We start from the raw sequence: 21,146 nt of genomic DNA on the forward strand, positions 1-21,146 counted from the left end.
GGCAGTGAGTGGAGATTCCAATAAATAATCTTTTATCAGAAGAGCCTTGTAGTTCCACTGTGGGTGGTGCATTTGGTTAACAACCTAGCCACTAACCGGAAGGATGACCACATCAGTCCTCTCACAGGTACTTTAGAAGAAAGGCCTGAAGTCTGCTTCAGAAAAACCCAGCACTGAACATCCTATGGGGCACATGGGGTCACTATGAGTCAGAGTCGACATCACTGGTACTGGTAGCACACCCCCATGCCCACCCCCGCTTCTGCCTCTCCTCCCTGGTGGTGATGTCTCATTTATGTCCATTGTTTAAATGAGAAAGTCTCCAAAATTCCCACGGTAAGAGAGGGTCCTGGCTTCTACAGGAAAGGTTTTTGTTTTTTTTTTTATTTTATTTTATTATTTTTTGTGTGTGTACCGTCAAATCAGATCTGACTGGTACAGGAGGAGATTGCACCCCCTTCTCCGGCAAAGCATCTGGTGGATTTGAACCGCATTATTTCTGGGATTGCAGTGCAGCTTCTTGCCACTAGACCACCAGAGCTCCCCTGGTTTTTGTTTTCTTACAGACTAAAGACACTCTTGGCCTTTATTGGGTGGGATCCCAGTATGCCAGGTTCCTTAAACTTAAGTACTTGCAAAGAACCAACTCAGTCAACATTTCTGGGCTCCGTATGAAAAACTTGCTAATGACCTGTATCTAGATCTTCATGCTCTCTTACATATAAACAGGTAATGATTGGGGAGGGGGTACACAGTTTCAATGCACAATATGACAGTGTTGAATTTTACCTGAATCCTCTGATCCTGGAAAACAGATCCCTTCATTCTTAATGTTCAGGATAACAGTTTACTGAAAAGAACCACTCTTCCCACATAGACAAGACTCCTGGAAGTCCCCTTGTTTACCTGTGACAAAGCCAGACACAGTCCCTCCACAGCCCCATTCGTTGTCTCATAAATGATTGAGATGCTTGCCCCCACTGACCAATCAGAACAAAGGGCTTGTTAGTCAAACTGTGATGAAGCTTCTCTCCTTCCGCCAAGTCCTGAACTTTGGTCCCTCCTCAGAGCCCATAGCGCCCATCCTGACGGGCCCCACTCGGAGAATGGACCCACTGCAGTGCCCAGCCTTCCCTCAACAACTATTTGGTCACCTTCCCCTCTCATCCCACTTCTCCAAATCTGGTTTCTTTTAGTATTGTTGAATTTTGTGTCTGTAGAAGAAAACTCTTTCTGCCTAACTCCTGAGGGGCTCATTGATCTTATGGTCAGAGGGAATGCACGATTTCTGTAGTTTTCTCCCCATGTTGTCATAATTGTCCTCAACTCCCTTGGAATGGTCTTTATTTCGGAATACAGCTTCTCCCTAAATAAGTCCAAGGAGTTCTGGTGGCACAGTGGTTAGGGCTGCTAACCAAAAGAAGGACTGTCTGAACCCACGAGCTAGCCATGTTGTTGTTAAGTGCCGTCAAGTCATAGACAACTCATAGCGACCCTATGAACGAAAGACCTGAACACACAGAGTTTCCGGAAGCAAGCCATTTTGGAAGTGGATGCCACTCCTGCTATCCATACGAAAAAGATACAGCCGGCTGCTTCCATAAAGACCTACTGCCTTGGGAATCTTCTGGAGTTCTCCTCCAACCTACAGGATCACTATATGTCAGAATCAACTTGATGGCATAGATTTTGGTTTTGAGGCACCTAACATGAATTTCCTTGGAATGTAATGACCATGAACATGGTGAGAAAACATTATGTTGTTATGTCCAAAATTCTGACAAGAATTCTTCATTGTCTGAGGAAGTGACATGCTTTTAATTTGCCAGCACACACGTGACAGTATGTATGTGAGGCTTCTATGCTGTGTTTGACTTTGTGTTCCAGTGCATGTGCTGAGCATCTACGCATTGAAGTACAGCTTTTGTTATGAATTATTTTCACCTTTTTTTTTTGATAGTTGCACTGATTTATGGAAATCAATAACTTTGCTCTCCATTATGTAGGCTTTGCTATCCTTTTTTTACCCACAGTTTTAAAAACTCAAATTGCCAAACATTTGAACACTTAGAGGAATTGTACAGTGAACACTCACCTACCCACCCCTTTATTTTCACCACCTCTTTTACAGTGCTGAGTGTGTATATAATGAAAGAGTTGTCATCTCAACATGTTTTACATGTGTAATTTAGTGACATTAGTTATGTTTATCACATTATTCAGCTGTCAACATTTCCATCTGTGCTCTTATCTTCATATCAGGGTTTGTGTAATATAAATGGAATATTAGCTCTAATAAGAGCCCCTAGGTAGTACAGTTAACTCACTTGCCTGCTAAATGGAAGATTAGCAGTTTGAGTCCACCCAGAGGTGCCTCAGAAAAAAAGGCCTGGTTTATCTCTCGGGTCCTCACTTCTAAGACGACAAAGAAAAGGAGAAACTAAGGTCGTGCCAACAGGGGCCGAGGACAGGAGCAGACTATTCTCTGCACAAACTGTGCCCGCAGTGTGCCCAGAGACAGGGCAATTCAGAAGTTCATGATTCAAAATACAGTAGAGGCAGCTACCACCAGGGATATTCCCGAAGCGAGTGTCTCTGATGCACATATTATTCCAAAGCTCTGTGTGAAACTGCACTGTTGTGTGGGTTGTGCCATTCACAACAAGGTGGTGAAGAAACGGTCTCATGAAGCCAGGAAGGACCGAACACCTCGACCCAGATTTACACCTGCAGGTGCTGTCCAATGACCCAAAAGCCCATGTAAGGATTTGATTCCTTAAAGGCTGAAAAAACTCATCTGAAAAGAAAAAGGGATTTATACTTTTCTTAAAAAAATTATTGTGTGTGTGTGTGTGTGTGTGTGTGTGTGTACCGTCAAATCAGATCTGACTGGTACAGGAGGAGATTGTCCCTCCTTCTCCAGCAGAGCATTTGGTGGATTTGAACCACACACCTCTGGGATTGCAGTAGTTTCTTGCCACTAGGCCACCAGAACTCACCAGAAATTATACTTTTTAAAATTTTTTTTAAATTAAAAAAAACAAACAACAAAACAACTCAAACCATGAAAGAAAAAAAGGCCTGGTGCTCCATTTCTGAACATAATAGCCACTGAAAATCGTGTAAAGCACAGTCCTACTCTGACATATGGGGCAGTAATGAATTGAAAAAATGACTCATGAAGAGAGGTCCTAGGAGGTCTGACAGTGTTGACTTCTTCCAACAGTACTGAGGCTTGTGAAGGTGTGACCCTCTTAACGGTAACATAGAGACTATGAACTGACCTAGATTTTCTTAAATTTCTCAATTTAGTAGTAACAGTGTAGTAACAGTGCTGTCTCTTCTCTGGGCTCTACTAAAATCTTGGTAAAGTGTTAGGATAACAGAGGAGACTGTTCACTTGCACTTCAGAGCCTTTCGTAATCTGACCCTACCTACCTACCTACCTTCCCTTTTCGGCGTCTTCTCAACTGCTATGAATTGAAGTGTGTCCTACTAGATATGCTGAAATCCTAATGCTTGGAACCTGTGAATGTGAGCTTGGTTGGAAATAGAGTCTTTGTAGATGTTAGCAGAATTGATGTTCTACTTCCATGTCCCAGACCCATGAAATCCCAGCTGTTCTTCAAAACCTGATTCCGTTGTTACCACCTCTGTGAAACTCTACAGGCTGGAGTGGATCCTTCCCCCTTGTGCTCCCAGGGTACCCTGTTCTCCCTCCGTGTGGCAGGCTTGTGTGCACACCCTTCTCCTGCACTGGACTCTGAGCTCTTAAGTCTTCCTTCCCTGTGGCCCTTACACACAGTAGGCCTCACTCCATGCTTCTTGAGTTTGATGACTTCAGATACGAGTAAGCACTAACACAAATACCATAGTGGCTGATTCATGTGTTTTCAAAGGCCCAATCTTGTTTAAACCCCTAACAGGTTCTATCCATCAAAAAAATGTCCTACACACCAGTTCTGACTTAAAGAAATGTGGATGCTATCAAAGAGAATTGATCAGTTTATAAAATATTTGTGGGCCTGCTGGCCTCTGAGAACAAAACACAATCAATACCATTATTAGAGAGAGCCAAAGGATTATAAAACAGAAATATAGGTTTGGGATTAAAATATTTTAATGGTATATTCTTGGTATGTGAACATCTTGAGAGAGATGGGTTATTATTATTATTTTTTTTAATCTTTGGAGCTCCCTTTGCCTCTCTTGACGCTGTGGTATGTCTTAGATATTCAATTTTGTTCTGGATTGAATGAGGTATGTAAGGAAAGTCACCTTTTATGAGATTATATTGAGCAGTACAAGAAAAAAACTGATTATGCTCTGTACAGGGTTTTGCAGTCAAAGCTTTTGAAGAGGTCCAGAGAAATTATACTTGTGCACAGACCAGAACCATTGCAAAGTTCTGACTAAAGTCAGTGCAAGACACACGTATAGGGACCACAGAGCCTGCCCCACAGGCTGTCACTACTGAATTCACCAAGGCTTGGATGTGACCATCTGTTTAGTATTCCAAAGGACCTGAGAAATGTGTTTTTGGTACCAGTAAGGGAAATTCTTCCAAGCAAATGAAAGGCATCACTAGTTGTTCCCATGACTTGGAAGGAGATAGGTTAATAAGGTGTAGACAAATAAACTTTCAGGGGAGAGAGACATTGTTTAAAGGATCATCTTCTCATGTTATGTGCTATCAAATTGGAACAGACTCATAGTTGACCTTCCAGTGGGTTTTCTGAGGCTGTAAATCACATAGGAAGAGATTGCCTATATTTTCCCCTGGAGCAACTGGTGTATTCTAACCACTGATCTTTGCGTTGGTAGTGCAGCACCTTATCTCCTCAGCAACAAGAGCTCCCTATCTTTTTCCCCCCAGGACACTTCCTCTTAGAACATGAAAAAGAATAAGATATGAATATGAGCAACTGGTTAAAGCGCTGAGCTGCTCATTGCATGATTTAAACCCCTCCCCCCCAAAAAAAAAACCAACCCTCCGGAGCATGGTTCTACTCTGACACACAGGCCCACCAGGAGTTGGAGCCAGCAACTGTTCTTTGCTTGGTGGGCGAACGGTAAACAAGCCTGGAGTGACTCTTTGGTTTGCGGATGTACACAGGAATGCATCCATACATTACTTAATGTCTCAAGTTGCCTGTAAATGGAATTTTCATAAAAATAAAAACAACTTAAACACACTGCCTTGTCCACAGGAGACCTTAACCTATAGGAGGCCATGACAAGAAAACACATGTGGTATAATAGGAAGTTCTTCCATGGTAATTTTCTGGATTAAACTGGAAATCACTGGACTTGAGAAAAGCATGTAAATAGATCCCTCTTGTTGCTAATGAGATTATTAGGTCATTAAGATTTCTCTCCTCTCTAAAAGGTTCAGACATTACAAGTTCCAAGATTACAGAATCATTTGAGTATTTTATTCACAATATTAGTGAAGAGAAAAAAAAAGAATTTAAAATCATTCTGTCAAGATTTTACATAATTTCAAGTAGAACCTACTCTTTTCAATGCTAAGGGGTTGTTTTCTTGTGAAAATATAGACGAGACCTGTTCCTTCCTCTCAGCAAATGTGCTGAGTGATGAGTGCGGATTAGCCTTCTGAACACAGCCATGAAGAACTTTGACCACTCAGAGGTGTGTGAGAGACGCCGATTTACCCTGAAGTAGAAAGTCCCCCCTCTTGGTTTGCCTGGTTAAACTTTCTAAATGCATGAAATAGACTTACATTCTGGAAGTCATTAACTTCAATTGCTTCTTCTGCTCCACTTCCCATTTTAAAGGTCTCCAAGTTGTTCCCAGCATCTATTTCCATTGACCCATCTTGTAATTTCCCATTGATACTCATGCTATAATGGACATTGTAAATCTGGAAGGGAACATAAGAATTAGTGATGCTTTCTTTTTCGAGCATTTCGAGGCTTATCTTTAGACCTGCAGGATAGGAAGAGAATAGATTTCATATTCTTTAGAGATACACTGGAGCATTCTTAATAGTAATACATTAATATAGTGGGACTTCATCCATATGCTAATAATTTAATACAGTGAGTTAAAAAAATACCTTAAAGTAAAACCTATGCTGTTCTCTGATTTGTATTCAAATAGCTCAGTGCTGCGGATCAGAAATGTCAGGGCAGAATTTTCAGTGGAGTTACCTGGGTTTTATCATTCTTGGGCCAACCAAATCATGACTTCTGGGGCGGAACTGGAGTCCACAAATTGTGTACATAGTTAAGAATAGCTATTAACTAAAAGGCTGGCAGTTCGAGTCCACTTAAAGTAACTCTTACCTGAAAAACCTGAAAGTTCTACTTTCTAAAAAAATCCCTGAAAGTTCTACTTCTAAACGGTCATGGTCACTGAAAACTCAATGGAACACATTTCTACACTGACACACATTGGTTGCTATGAGTTAGATCCAACTTGATGTGTTCCCCCCTGTGGATTAGTAGTGGTGATGGGAATTGAGCATAGCTATTTCTTTTCTAAAGTTCAACTCTACAATGAAGACAGGACCTGATGATCTCTTTGCTTTCAAGTTGGAACCAACTTGTCACTGACCCTCCACTGAGTATTTGAGGCTATAAACAGCTGGGGAAGAGATGGCTCACTTTTCTTCCAAGGAGCCACTGGTAAATTCAAACTGCCAGAGTGACACTACTTTTGGGGTTAGCAGAGGAATTCCTTACAGTCTGTGCCACTGAAGTTCACTGAACCAAGGATATATGAACAGGAACAGAGGAGACGGAGGGGTAATTGGGTTGATTCTTGAATACAACTTCTGTGGCACCTTATGTTGAAAGCTTTTGTAATCCTTTGGTCCACAGTAAGCACGGAGTGTGGTTTATAGAAAGGACTCCAGACAGCACTGGCATACCTGACATGGAACAGCATTTGCAGAGAGGTTGAGGTGCACACCTGTTGTGGCTCAAAATAAGCAGTTCCTCTTTTTACTGGCTCTATGGGGCAGGCATATTGTGTGATGATGTTGTGGTTATGTGTCATAGAGTTGCTTGCAACTCATAGTGACCCAATGGACAACAGCTCTGAAACCTTCTCTATCCTGATCCAACCTTATTGTCTCTGACACACCTACCCCCATTACCCTGGACACGAAGTCACTGAGGGTCTTCCTCTCCTGCACTGTCCCTCCACCCTCCAAAGCATGATGTCCCTCTCCAAGTACTGGTCCCTCCTTGCAACATGTCCAAAGTATGTCAGACGAAGCCTCAGAATCCTTGCCTCCAAGGAGCAGCCTGGTTTAACCCTCTCCAGGAATCTGTTTGTTTTCTTGGCAGTCCATGGTACATTCAATACTCTTCTCCAGCTCCACAGCTCAAAGGCATCAATTCTCCTTCTGTCCTCCATAGTCATTGTCCAGCTTTCTGATGCATAGCAAGTAACAGCGAAGACCATGGTCTGTATCAGGCACACCTTAGCCTCCAGACTGACATTGGTGATAGGACATTTTGTTATAATGCGATGCCTGGGATGTGTGGCAGGTGCTGCACTTTGCTTCCACGTCTGGGGAGTTGCCTGGAGAGAACGATGAAGAGGTTGGACCTCACCAGTGCTCCTCCATTCATGTAAGTCCCCAGTGCTCTGACGTTCCACAGCATCGCCCCAGGTGAGGGGAAGAGACATAGCAGGAGACCGTCTAGTGGATGATCTTCTCCTTTGCTCGTGCACTTGCAACTTAAGCACACAGATTCTGATTTACACTGCGTTAGAGTGTTTTAAGAGGAAAAAAACCACAAAAAACAACCAAAACCAAACCAACAAAATCATACCCCAAAGCAAACATCTGTCCAGTTTCACATTTCTTTCAAGTTTATCACTCAATTAGAGGATTCAAAGGGTCTCTGTGAGCTGACATCTTGTTAGGACACTGCTTATTGTTGCTAGGTGCTATCAACTCAGCTCTGATGCACAGGAACCCTGCATCCAACAGAATGAAACAAAACCCTCCCCAGTCCCACAACGCCCTCACAGTCCCCTCTGGGCGTCAGCCCACTGCTGCAGCCACAGAGACCTATCTCACGGAAGCTCTACCCTTTTTCGCTGACCCTACCCTTTTCCAAGCATGATGTCCTCGTTATGGACATTGCTTCAGAACACATTATTGCAGGTTGCTCCTGCAACCTGCAGAAGACAACAGGGCAATGTGCTGCCCCACCAGATCTTTCTGTGTATAGTGGGGCGGTCTTGGGTGGGTGGCTATGCTTTCCTCCTTCATCCCTGGCTTTGAGGCACACAGATCTTTAAAAAGAGGAGAAATTTGAACTAGTGAAAGATAGTGGGGTCCCTTAGTGTTAGGTCAAGAAGCCAGAGCTGCAAATGGCTCAGTTTAAGTCTGTTGCTTCTGCCTCATTATGAAGAATGCCTGCTAGTTGGATAAACAGTGGAAAAGTATCTGTTATTGGATCATTACTTGCAGAAAACTCATTATGACAAGATCGGCAGAGTCTTGTTTCATCTTTTCAGCAGAGATTTTGAAATGACATCGCTGTCCAGTACCCTTGCAGGCACAACATTCTGTCAGCAGAACAGAAAACACTGCTGTCCTATTTCTGCTGACAGACTCGCTAGACGGTGCACATGGCTAATCAGAGGGTTGGAGGTTCAAATACCCAGAGGCACCTTGGAAAAAAAGGCCTGCTGATCTGGTTCTGAAGAGTCAGCTATTGAAAAACCCTCTGGACCGTTTCTACTTTGATGTACATGAGGTCACAGTGAGTTTGGCCCCAATGGCAGTTGGTTATTTTTGTTCCAACAACTCTCTGCTCCTCCTCTTCTAAAGAAGGAGAAAAACAACTCATTCTGTTGAGTCAGAACCGACTCATAACTGACTCTCTGATGGGTTTTCAGAGGCTATAAATCACACGGGAGGTGACTGTCCATCTTTCTCCCACAATACAGATGATGGATTTGAACTAGTTACCTTTGTATTGGCAGCACACCTTCTTACCAATAAGCCCCAGAGCTTAGATCCCTGCAATTCTCTAGTCCCAAACTTGTCTGGTTAGAGCACAGCCCACCAAAAGCAATGTAAAAATGTTTAATTTATTTTATTATTTTTTTTTGTGTGTGTACTGTCAAATCAGATCCGACTGGTACAGGAGATTGTCCCTCCTTCACCATCAGAGCATCTGGTAGATTTGGACAGCACACCTCTGGGATTGCAGTGCAGCTTCTTGCCACCAAGGCCACCAGAGCCCCCTCAAAAGCAATTTTTACCTTGTACCTCGGGTGGTCTCTATCACAGTTTAGGAAGCCTGTTTTCTGCGGCTGAGCCAGTGGTTTCTACAGGCAAGGTCTGGAGAGCAGGCTCTGTTCTATGCCGGTGCTCTCTGTTCACACGAGTTAATCATTACTGTCAGAGAAGCCTGGCAGGCAGTGTTGAGTGTTCCTGCTAGCCAGGGGTGACTGGGTGTGTCTTTTACTCAGATGGTAAGAAGCTCTTCCCTTTGAAGCATTGCACTTGATCATTTACTAGCAAAACTTTCAAAACCAAACTCACTACCATTGAGTTGGAACTGACTCATAGCTGATCCTCCATTAGGTTTTTGAGGCTGTAAATTGCACAGGAGGAGATTGCCCATCTTTCTCTTGCAGAGCTGCTGGTGGACCCAACCACCAGAGAAGCACGTGACCTTTTGGTTGGTAATGTAACACTCTACGAATACATCATTTACTAGCAAAACAACTAAGAAATGAATGATTAATAAATTTTTAGTATGTTTTAAGGAGAAGAGAGAGTAGCCAGTGATTCTAATTACACTTTCTCCTCACTCCCAGAATCCTGCAATAAACCAGCATCAGCTGCCATTGATCTGACTCTGACTCATGCCAACCCCATCTGTATTAAAGGAGACATTTACTCCATAATGTTTTCAATGGCCAATTTATTTTTTTTTTAAAGTAGATCACCAGGTTTTTCTTCAGAAGCACTCTGGTTGCATTGGAACCGTCAGCCTTTCTGTTAGCAGTAGAATGCATTAATCATTTCCACCACCCAGAAATATCCCCCTCAACTACTCCCTAAGTAGACATTGCCTCCTTGGTAATGCAGCTCCTGCCTATCTTTGATAGCGGTTCACTGCCTGTAGGGGGCAGCACTGAGAGGTCTGTACACTCCTGAAGCAGAGGGTGGCCAGTAAGCAGCAGATTCCAATGTATTAGCCTCCAAGGGCTCAGAGGAGGTTGGGCTGGCAGAGTGGCCACCGCATTATCTAGGCTCAGCTAATGGAACGGTTGGCACCTAAGGCTATTTCTAGCCAAGTGCAATGAGGTTTCTATTTGCCAAAATTTTGCTCAGTGTGGTGCCTTTTACAACCAAGGATATTTGTTAATGAGTTTTTAATAAAACATGCATTCTATATGATTAATTACAGAATGTTTTGGAGGAAAAAAACATCTAAATAAAAAGGTCATTTGAGAAGAAAGGCTGCTGGCAATGATCTCATCCTTCATCCCACAGGGTTGTCAGTTATTTCTGATTGATGAGAATCCCCCCTATTTTCATGCCTTGTTCCATTTGCAATTGTATGGATGAGAAATGGCCTTAATATTTGAGAGTAGCCAGTTGTCCCCCAGTTATAAGCACCCTGATGCTTCCCAGTCCTTCAACTAAATTTGAGTGAACCAGTCCTAGGGGAATTTACTCCTATGAAAAGCATAGGTGAATTACTGCTGGTTCTCCTCTGAAAACCACTATATGGAGCAGAGGCACAGAAAATCCTCAAAGTGGATAATCCATTCGCTTCAGGGATGTCTTTTGGTAGTATGGAGACTTACAATTTATTATGTTTTATTTGTATTCTTTAGATTTGTATTCCAGAGAAGCAGAGCCATACGTGTGTCATGCATAAATACTATCAAATTTACTCCACTTAGTGTTTTGTGATAGGTTTTTGAGACTCAAATATTTTGAATCAGAATTAGAACATTTTCGGGGGGGGGTGGAGAAGGCGAGAAAATGTGACCACCATCGTCTTCATCTTGCTACTTGTTTAGAAAATAGCAATAACTTTGATGGTTGGCAATAAAAAAGTGATTCACTCTTGCTCTACATTCTTAGAATTTAATACTGCTCTTTTGAAATGGACAATGCCCCCTTTTGCAGTAAAGAGGAAAAAAGGGAGTCCCATGTCTTCAGATGCTCTTTCTAGAAGCTTGTTTACCTTCAACAATTAAATGCCAAATGACATTTATTTTAATATATATCATGCCCCAAGTCTTCACTCACCCCAAAAGCAAAGACCTGAACATCCTATACCACTGATGTTTTATCATCTATAAGACTGCATTTACATTCCAATACCATAAGATTTCCCAAAGGGATGACAATCTGAACTCTGCCAATAATGGAGATGCAGAGATTGAAATCAGTTCTCATGTTCAGATATGCTGCTTTCAAATATAAGCATCTGGCCCAGCTTCTATATTTAAAATACAAATACATTAAGGCACTTTTCAAATATACACAAAATACTGTGCAATTCCGATCTTACAAATCGATGCTTGCAAATTTGATATAGTTTCTAAACCAGACTCAGTGCTAAATGGCATGCTTATCTACATTAGGCATTTGAGTTAAAAATACAAATTATGCAGTGACTGCGGAAGATGTGATGTGTAAAATGGTTGAATTGCTTTCAGCACCATTTTCTCTAAGTACTGGAATTCGCTCATGCTTTGAATTTCATGGTGGGAGAGAGGGGGAGCCCAGCAGTCACCGATCCTTGGAGGATAGTGATTAAGAAGCAGCCCTTTGTGTGTGCCATGGAGATGGAATTCTTTTCCATTAGAAGAAATAAGCTTACACCAGACTTGGCAAATGGTCATCAAGATAAAATGCTCCCTCTTACATAGGTGAACAAAATTTGGAGCGTTTTGAGAGCCCGCTGGAATTCTGCCCAGTAAAGTTCCAAGCTGGTTTTTATACTCCTTGAGAGACAGTAGAGCTTTAAAATAAATAGTTGCATACAAAGAAAGTAGGACAGCAGGTAGTGAAACATTTACCACTAAATCACATGTGACTAGGTCGGCATTGATTTTAAAATGGATTTGCTACCTTTAAGGGAGGCAGACTTTTTTAACAACAAGAAAGAAAAGCGTTTTGATGGAGATGGGGAGTGGGGGTGGGCAGAGAAAAAAAAAAGAGCGCCATCAAACCTTTGAAAGGGTCAAATTCCTCTCCAGCTCCTGAGTCTGAAGATGCTCATACTTTTTTTGTCTTGGGGAGCTCTGGTGGTCTATTTGGTAGGGTGGTGTGCTCCTAACCCTAAACTGCACTGCTCTCCGCTCTCCTCTCTGATCAAATCACGAAAGAGAGAGAGAGAGAGAGACAGACAGACAGACAGAGACAGACAGAGACAGAGAGACAGGCAATCTTGTAATTTACTGCTTCTGAAAAGCCGCTAGAGTGTCAGCTTTGAGTCTGTTCTGACCCAGGGCAATGAGATCACTGTCCTAGGGTTCCTGAGTGGCACAAATGATTTGCTGGCGAGTCGCTTTGAGACAGAGTTGAGAACATGGCAACGGTTTGGGGTTTTGTTTATTTGTTTACTAAACAAGTGGTTGGCAGTTTGAATTTATCCAGCTGCACCCGGGAAGGCCTGGGGATCTGCCCCTGCAAGATTATAACCAAGAAAACCTTGTTCAGCACGGTTCTATGCTGATGCTTCTCCTGACTTCCATGAGTATAGATGGGCAATGAGTTTGAGAATTTTTCTTTCTATTTGCCCTAGGTTCTTGGACTCACAACCTTTACCAGTTGAAAGAGGCCTGTGAGATAATTTAATTACACTTTATCCTTTAGGGATGAGTAACCTGAAACCAGAGAGATTAGGTGCCTTACACAACTGCTTGATGCAAACTCCCAGCCAAGACAGGCTGAAAATGCTTTCCCTCCAAAGCCCATAGCGTTTTCCCACAACTCTATTTCGACAAGCCGTGCGAGTACCAGATATAAGTACTCGGCTGCTCCCTCAGAGGTAGGCAGGTGGAACCCTTCTGCTCTTCTGCAGGAGAAAGATGAAGCCGTGTCTGTTCACATGGATTACATTTGATCTTGGAAATCCAATTCTATTCTGCCCGACAGGATCCCTGAGTCGGGCAGAATCGGCCAGAAGCGGATCTGGTTTTTTAGGTTATGCTTTGCAATCTAGCATTCTGATCTGCTTTTCCACAAAGTTGCTTACAAGCAGAAAACAGGGTGTTGGAGTTGTACAGAAGAAGGGTGGAGGTGGTGCAGAGAGAGAAGCTTAATCTAGGTGTGAGGGCGAGTGAATAGGAATCCTTAGGGGAGCGGACTAGGGCACCCCCCACAAGCGCTCTGGCTCCACCTAGGGGGGAATTTGGATGGTGACAGCGAGGGTCCCACTACCCCGCGTGCCACTGGCCTCTGGACTTACGTGATTGTCGCTCCCCTTCCAAAAGTAGAAGGCTCCGATGGCCCCAAAGAGGAGCAGCACAGCGCCGGAAATGAGGACCACGGCTCCAACCTTGAGCAGGCGCGCAGGGCTGGAGGGCTTCACGGTCACCGTGGCGTACACCTGCGGGCCGGCCGGAGGGTGGCGGCTCACATCTACGCCGCCCGCACCCCTGGACCTCGCGCAGTGCCCAGTGCCCGGGGCGTGAGGAACAGCTCCTCTGAGCTCCCTGGAGCACCGCCTTTCCCTAAACTTTCCTCCAGTCCCTCCATCCCCAGGGTCTCCGGTGCTCCAGCAAACTTCGGGGCCCAGGGACTGGCACATTCAGTCCGCTGCAGGGCGCCCGTATTGACTGCTGTTCCATGCTCCCCTCCACACCCGTCTGTGGATCCAGAGCCCCCCTTACCCACCCACTCGCTAAACTGGAGAAATAGATTTACCATCTATTCGGTGGCTCAAATCCTTGACCCAGCAGTGATACAGTGGATCCAGACCCCTACGCGCAGCCAAGGCCCTGCGAGGAGGCGAACCCTGCAGCCATCTCGGGGCCTGGGACTGTACTCACCGGAGGGCTGCAAAACTCGACGTCCTCGGGTCCCGCCAGGGCGATGGGAACTTTGTCAGAGTTCTCAGCCATGGCTGCGGGGGGCTGAGCGGGAGGCCGGGAGCCTGTGCGCGAGCCCTGGGCTCTGTCCCGCCACCCCGACGTGCAGGGCATTTCAATGCCGCGCGCACGCCCGCGCGCACCGGACACGGCCTGGGCCGGCCCAGAGGTTCCCACCCCTTCCAGGGCCTCGCCTCCCCCTCCTCTCCTTCGCCCCGAGCAGCCTTATCAATGAGCCCTGCATTTAGGGCATGCCCTTCCGCGCTCCCTCAACTGTGCTGCCCCCTACACAACTACACAACATCCTTGCAAACCCACGGGAATGCTAGTTCTCAGGTAAACGGAGCTACTGAGTCCTGGGACCCTAAAAAAAATGCCGAATTCCCAGGACTCTTTCTGTTTTCCAAGGATCTTTTAGAATTCAAAGGACATCTGCTGTCAATTTCCTGCAAGGTCTTTTCAGGGGTGTGTGTGTGTGTGTGTGTGTGTGTGTGTGTGTGTATGGGGCGTGGGAGCTGGAGGAGTGGAATAGGGATGGTGTTGATGTAACAGGCGGCACAAGAGCAGTTTTGCATAAACGAACAGGGGTCACTGGCTGAATTTTGCCGGGTTATGTCCCACTTGAAGGCCCCTTTTGTTGTGTGTGCTGTAGAGAGGATTCAGATTCCTAACGATCCGATCCTACGAGAGAGTGTTTAGGATTGCCAAGGGAGCTCTGGTGACTTGATTCGCAGGGATTGGCTGCTCACCCAAAGGTGGCGCCTTTGTGGAGTTTGCGTCGGGAGGGAGATGGGCAATCTCCTCCCATGTAATTTTTTTCAAAAAAAATTTTATATTGGTTTGCTTCTTTTCAGGTCCTCATTAGATCTTTCCCATTTCTTTTTCCACCTCCTCCCACGCACCAAATTGTACAACTCTGTGATTTCGCCCGTACCCATCCTCACCCTTCTACCCTCACCCCTTCCCTTGGATTTTCATACATATTTTACTAGTCATCCTCCTATTTGTACAATAATGGTTTTATGAAGTATTTGTCCTTATGGGACTGAGTTCATTCAGCATGATGCTGCCAGTCTTTTCCAAGTTATTTTTTAATTTTTTAAAAAAAGTTTTAAATTATTTTGTGTGTGTACCGTCAAATTGGATCTGACTGGTACAGGAGGAGATTGCCCTTCCTTCTTCGACAGGGCATCTGGTGGATTCAAACCGCTTATCTCTGGGATTGCAGTGCAGCTTCTTGCCACTAGGCCACCAGAGCTCCCCAAGTTAATTTTTTTAAATCATTGCTCCTGAGTACTGAATAGTATTCCATTGTGTGAATGTACCACAACTGAGAAGCCATTCAATTGTGGTTGGGCATTTGCTATGGACATTGGTGTACAAATCTCCATTTGTGTCTTTGTTCTAATTTCCTTGGGGTGTATTCCTAGTAGAATAGCTGAGTCATATGGAATTTCTATGTTCAGTTGTTTGAGGAAAAGACAATCTGCCTTCCAGAGTGGTTGTACCATTTTATAATTCTACCAATAATACATGAGAGTTCCCACCTCTGCATATCCTCTCCAATATTTATTACTTGCTGCCCTGCTAAACTTTGCCACTGCTACTGGAGTGAGCTGGCATCTCATTGTGGTTTTTGATTTGCATCTCTCTTATTGACAGTGATTTTGAGCATTTCTTCATGTGTCTTTTGGCCATTCAAATGTGAAAAGTCTTTTCACTATTGTTTGCCCATTTTATAATTGGATTATCAACCTCTTAATTTTGGAGGCCCAGGAATATTCTGCAAACCTTTATTATAAGACCCTTGTCTGAGGAGATGATATTGCCACATGTTTTTTCCCAGTCAGTAGGTTTTCTTTCATCCTGTTGGAAAAAGTTTTTGATACACACAAGGATTTAATCTTTAGAAGGTTCCATTCATCAATTTTATCCTCTATCGATTGTGCATTTCTGGCTGTATTTTTCAGCCTCTTTATGAAGAAATGTTTCCCATTCATGGATAGGAAGATTCAGTACAGTGAAAATGACAGTCCTACCAAAAGCAATCTACATGATCAGCACAATCCCAATACAGATATCAAATTCATTTTTCAAGGAGATTGAAAGGGAAATTGTCAAGTTTATTTGGAGAGGAAAGAGACCACAGATAAGCAAAGCACTTCTGAAAAACCAAAATGAAGTGGGAGCCATATCACTCCCTGACCTCAAAACCTACTACTACACAGTGGTAGTAACCAAACAGCATGGTACTGGTACAATGACAGGCACATTGGCCAATGGAACAGAATTGAGAACCCTGAAATAGAGTCAGCTGATATTTGACAAGGAAATAAAACCTATCATATGGGGAAACGATAACCTCTTCAGGAAATAATGCTGGCAAAACTGGACTTCCATCTGCAGAAGGCTGAAACAGGATCCCCATCTCACACCATACACAAAAATTAACTCAAGGTGGATCAGAGACCTGGGAGTAAAGCCCCAAGTAAAGTTCATAAGAGACAAAGTAGGAACATGCTTAGAAGGCCTCTCGTATAACTTACAGCCTCAAAAAAAATCACTGAAGAGTCAGCTACGAGTCTCTTCTAACTCTATGATAGTGGCATTGGCCTTAATCTTTCCTGATGGGGACCGTGGTGCTGTAGTGTAAGTGGTATAGAGGTTTGGAAAATCTTTACAGAAGCAGATTGCCACACCTTTCTGCCACAGAGTGGGAACAGTAGTCCTTTTGGCTGGCAGCTGAATACTTAATTGCTGCGCCACCCAGACCACCCCTCCCCCGTACCTGCCTCCTGTTGCAGGTGGCACAAAATGGTTTGAGCTGTACTCTCACTCACTGCCAAAGAAGTCGTTCTGATTCATAGTGACCTCCATTCCAGGAGAGACCTGGCATGTTGATGAGCAGTGAAACACACGAGGGACTAGTCACCAGTGCTCTTTTGGCCAGGATAATGAGAACTGAGGCTTAAACAGAGGTTTAAACAGAGGCTTGTACACCAATGTTCAGAGTAGCGTTATTCACCATCATAAGAACATGGAAACAGCCCAGATGTCTAACCACAATTGAATGAATTGAGAAATTATGGTACATTCATACAATGGAATACTACACAGCACACAGGAGCAATGATTTTGTAAATTATTACCTAGCTTGGGAGAGACTGAAAAGTCATTAAACTAACTCAGTCCCACAAGGACAAATATTGTATAAAACCATTATTTTAGACTGAGTATGAGGATCCAAGGGAGGGTAGAAGCAGAGGAATGAGGTGGGGGGGAGGGAGGATTAATCAGGGTTGTACAATTTGTTGGGGGCAATGAGGGAAATTGGAAGAATCTGGTCTGAAAAACCAATGTATTAAAATTTTGTAACTAAACTAGTATAATAAAAAATAAATAAAATATTAGATATTTGAACCCACTGAATGGTGCTATGGTGCAAAGACTAGGCTATCCACTTCCATGGCTATTACAGCCAGGAAAACCTGCTGAGTTGTTCTACCCTGTGCAACGTGAGTTTGTCATGAGTTAGGATGGGCTCAGTAGCCACAGACAGTGTAACCTTTCCACTGGCCTGGCATTGCTGCACGATCCTGGGACTAGAGCACTGAGTACAGTCCTGAAAGTGACCTTTGGGTTCTTTTCTGTAAGAAACAACCAACCAATAAAACTCACTATGGTGGAGCTGGATCCAATTCATAGCAATCTTCTATCGATTTCTGAGGCTGAGTCGCTGGTGGAGTCAGACTGCCTTTAAATCAACAGCACAACCTGCTGAGGTCTATGCCACCAGAGTTCCTTTTTCTCTAAGTGGAAGGTATGATTTCAACAAGAGCAAAAGCCAAGCAGAGAGGGCTGGAGGGAAAGAAGTGTTGTTGTTGTATATGGCAGAGTCAGAACCGACCCAAAGTTGACCCATCGCTGACCCTCAGACGGGTTTTCAGAGGCAGTTAATCCAACAAAAGGAGATTGTCCATCTTTCTACCATGGACCAGTTTGGTGGCCTCAAACTGTGTGCTTTCAAGATTGCAGTGCAGCTCCTTGCCACTGGGCCACCAGAGCTCCCTAGAAGGAACTGAGGAGACCTAAAGAAGAGTGCAATCTTGTTGATTGACTAAGTAAGCTAAAATGCAAAGCAAAATAAAACAAAATCCCTCAATAATGACAAAACAAATACTCATGTGCTCAAAGGAATAACTAAAGTCTATATTTAAAAACACAAACTGAAAAGGGGAGGACTTTTGGAAATGCCATTTGCAAATAAGAAGATTTAAGATGACAGTTTTTCATTTAGATGGAATGACTACCTTTCATTGGGTTCTAACTCTGTGCAGAGGTTGAGGCAGTGCATAAAAAGGACTAAGTTACCTGAGCAGAGAGAGACTGAATGGTTAAGTATGCAGGACTACAGAAGGAGAAAGGGTGTGGATGAGATCATGAATGAGACCATTATGAGAGGGGAGAGCACAAAGGACCAGGTTCTCAACAAACTCCTAGCCAGTAGAATCCAACATATCCAAAAAGCAATTCATCATGACCAAGAGGGATTCATACCAGGTATGTAAAGTTGGCTCAACATAAGAAAAACAGACAGTGTAATGCATCACATTAATAAAATAAAAAGAACCACATGATCATATTACTTGATGCAGAAAAGGCATTTAACTAAAATGTGATACACTTCCCTGATAAAGACACTCCAGAAAACAGTAACAGGAAAATAAAGGTCTCAATATGACTTAGGCATGAACACAAAAGCAACAGCCAACACGACTCTCAATTGAGAGAGGGTGACTGGAGATGATCTTGTGAATGGGAACTAGAGAAGAATGCCCTTTATCACCACTCCTACTCAATTATGTATTGGAAGGCCTAGCCAAAGCAATAAGCCTTAGAAGGAAAGAAAATGCATCCAAATTGGCAAAGAGGAAGTAAAACTATCTTTATTTAGAGATGATATGATCCAAATGTAGAAAATTCAAGATTTAGCAGGAATATTACTAAATCTAATTGGATGAAATGGAATGATTCAGTAAAGTAGTAGGGTACAAGATTAAAAAAACCAAACAACTAAACCAGATGGATTCTTCTGTAGTAACAAAGAGAATTTTGAAAGGAAATAAAGAAAGCAATGGCATTTCCCCCCAATACCATTTATAATACTCCAAAGCTTAAATGTTGTTGTTGTTATGTGCCATCGAGTCTCTTGCAACTCATAGCGACCCTATGTATAATAGCCCTAAACCCTGCTCATGTGCCAATCTTACTGCCTCTGACACACCCATCCTGATCACCCCAGTCACTGAATCAATCCACCTTATAGAGGGTCTTCCCTGCCTGCGCCGTCCCTCCACTCTCCCAAGCATGTTGTCCCTCTCCAAGGATGGGTCCCTCCTTACAACATGTCCAAAGTATGTCAGACAGAGCCCCAGAATCCTTGCCTCTAAGGAGCAGCCCAGTTTAACCCTCTCCAGAATGAATCTGTTTGTTTTCCTAGCAGTCCATGGTATTCTCAATACTCTTCTCCAGCACCACAGCTCAAAGGCATCAATTCTCCTTCTATTCTCCCTAGTCATTGTCCAACTCTCTTATGCATAATAAGTGATAACAAAGATCATAGCCTGTATCAGACGCACCTTAGTCTCCAGAGAGATGCCATTGCTCTTCAGTACTTTAGAGAGGTCCCTAACAGCAGACTTTCCCATGGCAATATGTCTTTTAATATCCTGGCTGCTGTTGCCAAGAGTGTTGACTGTGGAGCCAGGCAGACTAAAGCTGTGAAAAGTCTCAATCTCTTCACCATCCATTCTGATGTAAATGTAAAGGTTAAATAGTTAGGAATAAATCTAAGAGATTTGAAGGATCTCATACAGATATTGTCATTATTTTTCAAAGAAATGGAAAAAAGTAATCAACAACTTTATATGGAAAACCGAGCAAAGTAAAACTGAAAAATAAAAACAAAGCAGGACTCTAAGGATTTGGAACTGCTAAAATGACTCAATTTCCTACAAGCTTGGAGGTGGGGGGGGGTGGGGGAGAGAGAGAGAGAGATATTGATTTATAGTCATGCTTAATTTAAAATATATAAGCCTTTATAATAATTTTTATACAAGCAAAAAAAAAAAACCCACCAAAACACCAAAACAAAATATCACATCCCAACAAAATAGGAGGCCTTGGCTATGCAGTAACAGTAACCAAAATAGCCTGGTGCTGGTACAGCAACAAATATAAAGACTGATGGCATAAAATTGAGAACTCAGAAATAAATCCTTTCACTTAAGGACAGCTCATCTGTGACAAAGAGGTGAAATCCATTAAGAGGCGAAAAGACAGCATCTTTTAATGAATTGTGCTGCAAAACTGGATGTCTATTTGCATCCAGTCTATTGTCAGATCTTTTCAAAAGCTGGACTCTGTGAAGAAAAATGTGGCATCAGGATAGGAGGAAGACTCCTCCACAACCTGAATTTTGCAGAGAACACAATTTTGCTCACTGAAAGTGAGGAAAGGAAGACTTGAAGTGCTTGGTATAGAAGATCAAAGACTGTAGCTTTCAATATAGATTACACCTCAACACTGAGAAGAAAAAAAACCCTCATTACAGGCCTGAGAGACAACATCATGATAGATGGAGAAAAGATTGGAATTGTCAACCACTTCAGCTTACTTGGATCCACAATCAACACCCTTGGCACCAGCAGTCAAGAAATCAAAAGATGGGGAGCTCTGGTGGCCTAGTGGCAAGGAGCTGCAACTACAATCCCAGAGGCGAACGGTTCGAATCCACCAGATGCTCTGCCGGGAAAGGAGGGATAATCTCCTCCTGTACCAGTCAGATCTGATTTGATGGTACACGCACACAAAAATAATAAAAATAAAATTAAAAAAAAAAGAAATCAAAAGATGTATTGCATTGGGGAAGTCAGCTGTCAAGGACCTCTCCAAAGAACTGAATAGCAATGATTTCAGCCTGAAAGCCAAGGTTCTCTTGACACAAGCCATAGTCTTTTCAATCACTTGCTACATATCCGAGAACTGGGTAATGAATAAGGAAGACAGAAGGAAAAATCGATGGCTTT

General features: G+C 43.3%; 1 protein-coding gene across 2 annotated transcripts in view; it reads right to left on the bottom strand.

The window, feature by feature from the left end:
- The window catches only part of LECT1 (leukocyte cell derived chemotaxin 1), a 51,857-nt gene extending 37,663 nt beyond the window's left edge, over positions 1-14,194 (bottom strand). For both annotated transcript variants that reach the window (XM_006884573.1, XM_006884572.1), the window contains exons 1-3: positions 14,020-14,194; positions 13,437-13,577; positions 5,744-5,884 (exon numbers count right to left, since the gene is read on the bottom strand). In XM_006884573.1, the coding sequence (XP_006884635.1) occupies positions 5,744-5,884; positions 13,437-13,577; positions 14,020-14,172 (435 nt within the window). In that variant the 5' untranslated portion in view covers positions 14,173-14,194. The remainder of the gene's footprint in view (positions 1-5,743; positions 5,885-13,436; positions 13,578-14,019) is intronic.
- Between the last annotated feature and the right edge of the window lie 6,952 nt (positions 14,195-21,146).

Source organism: Elephantulus edwardii, unplaced genomic scaffold (assembly GCF_000299155.1).
Source record: "Elephantulus edwardii isolate Elephantulus edwardi_28Jun2011 unplaced genomic scaffold, EleEdw1.0 scaffold00036, whole genome shotgun sequence".
NCBI lineage: Eukaryota > Metazoa > Chordata > Mammalia > Macroscelidea > Macroscelididae > Elephantulus > Elephantulus edwardii.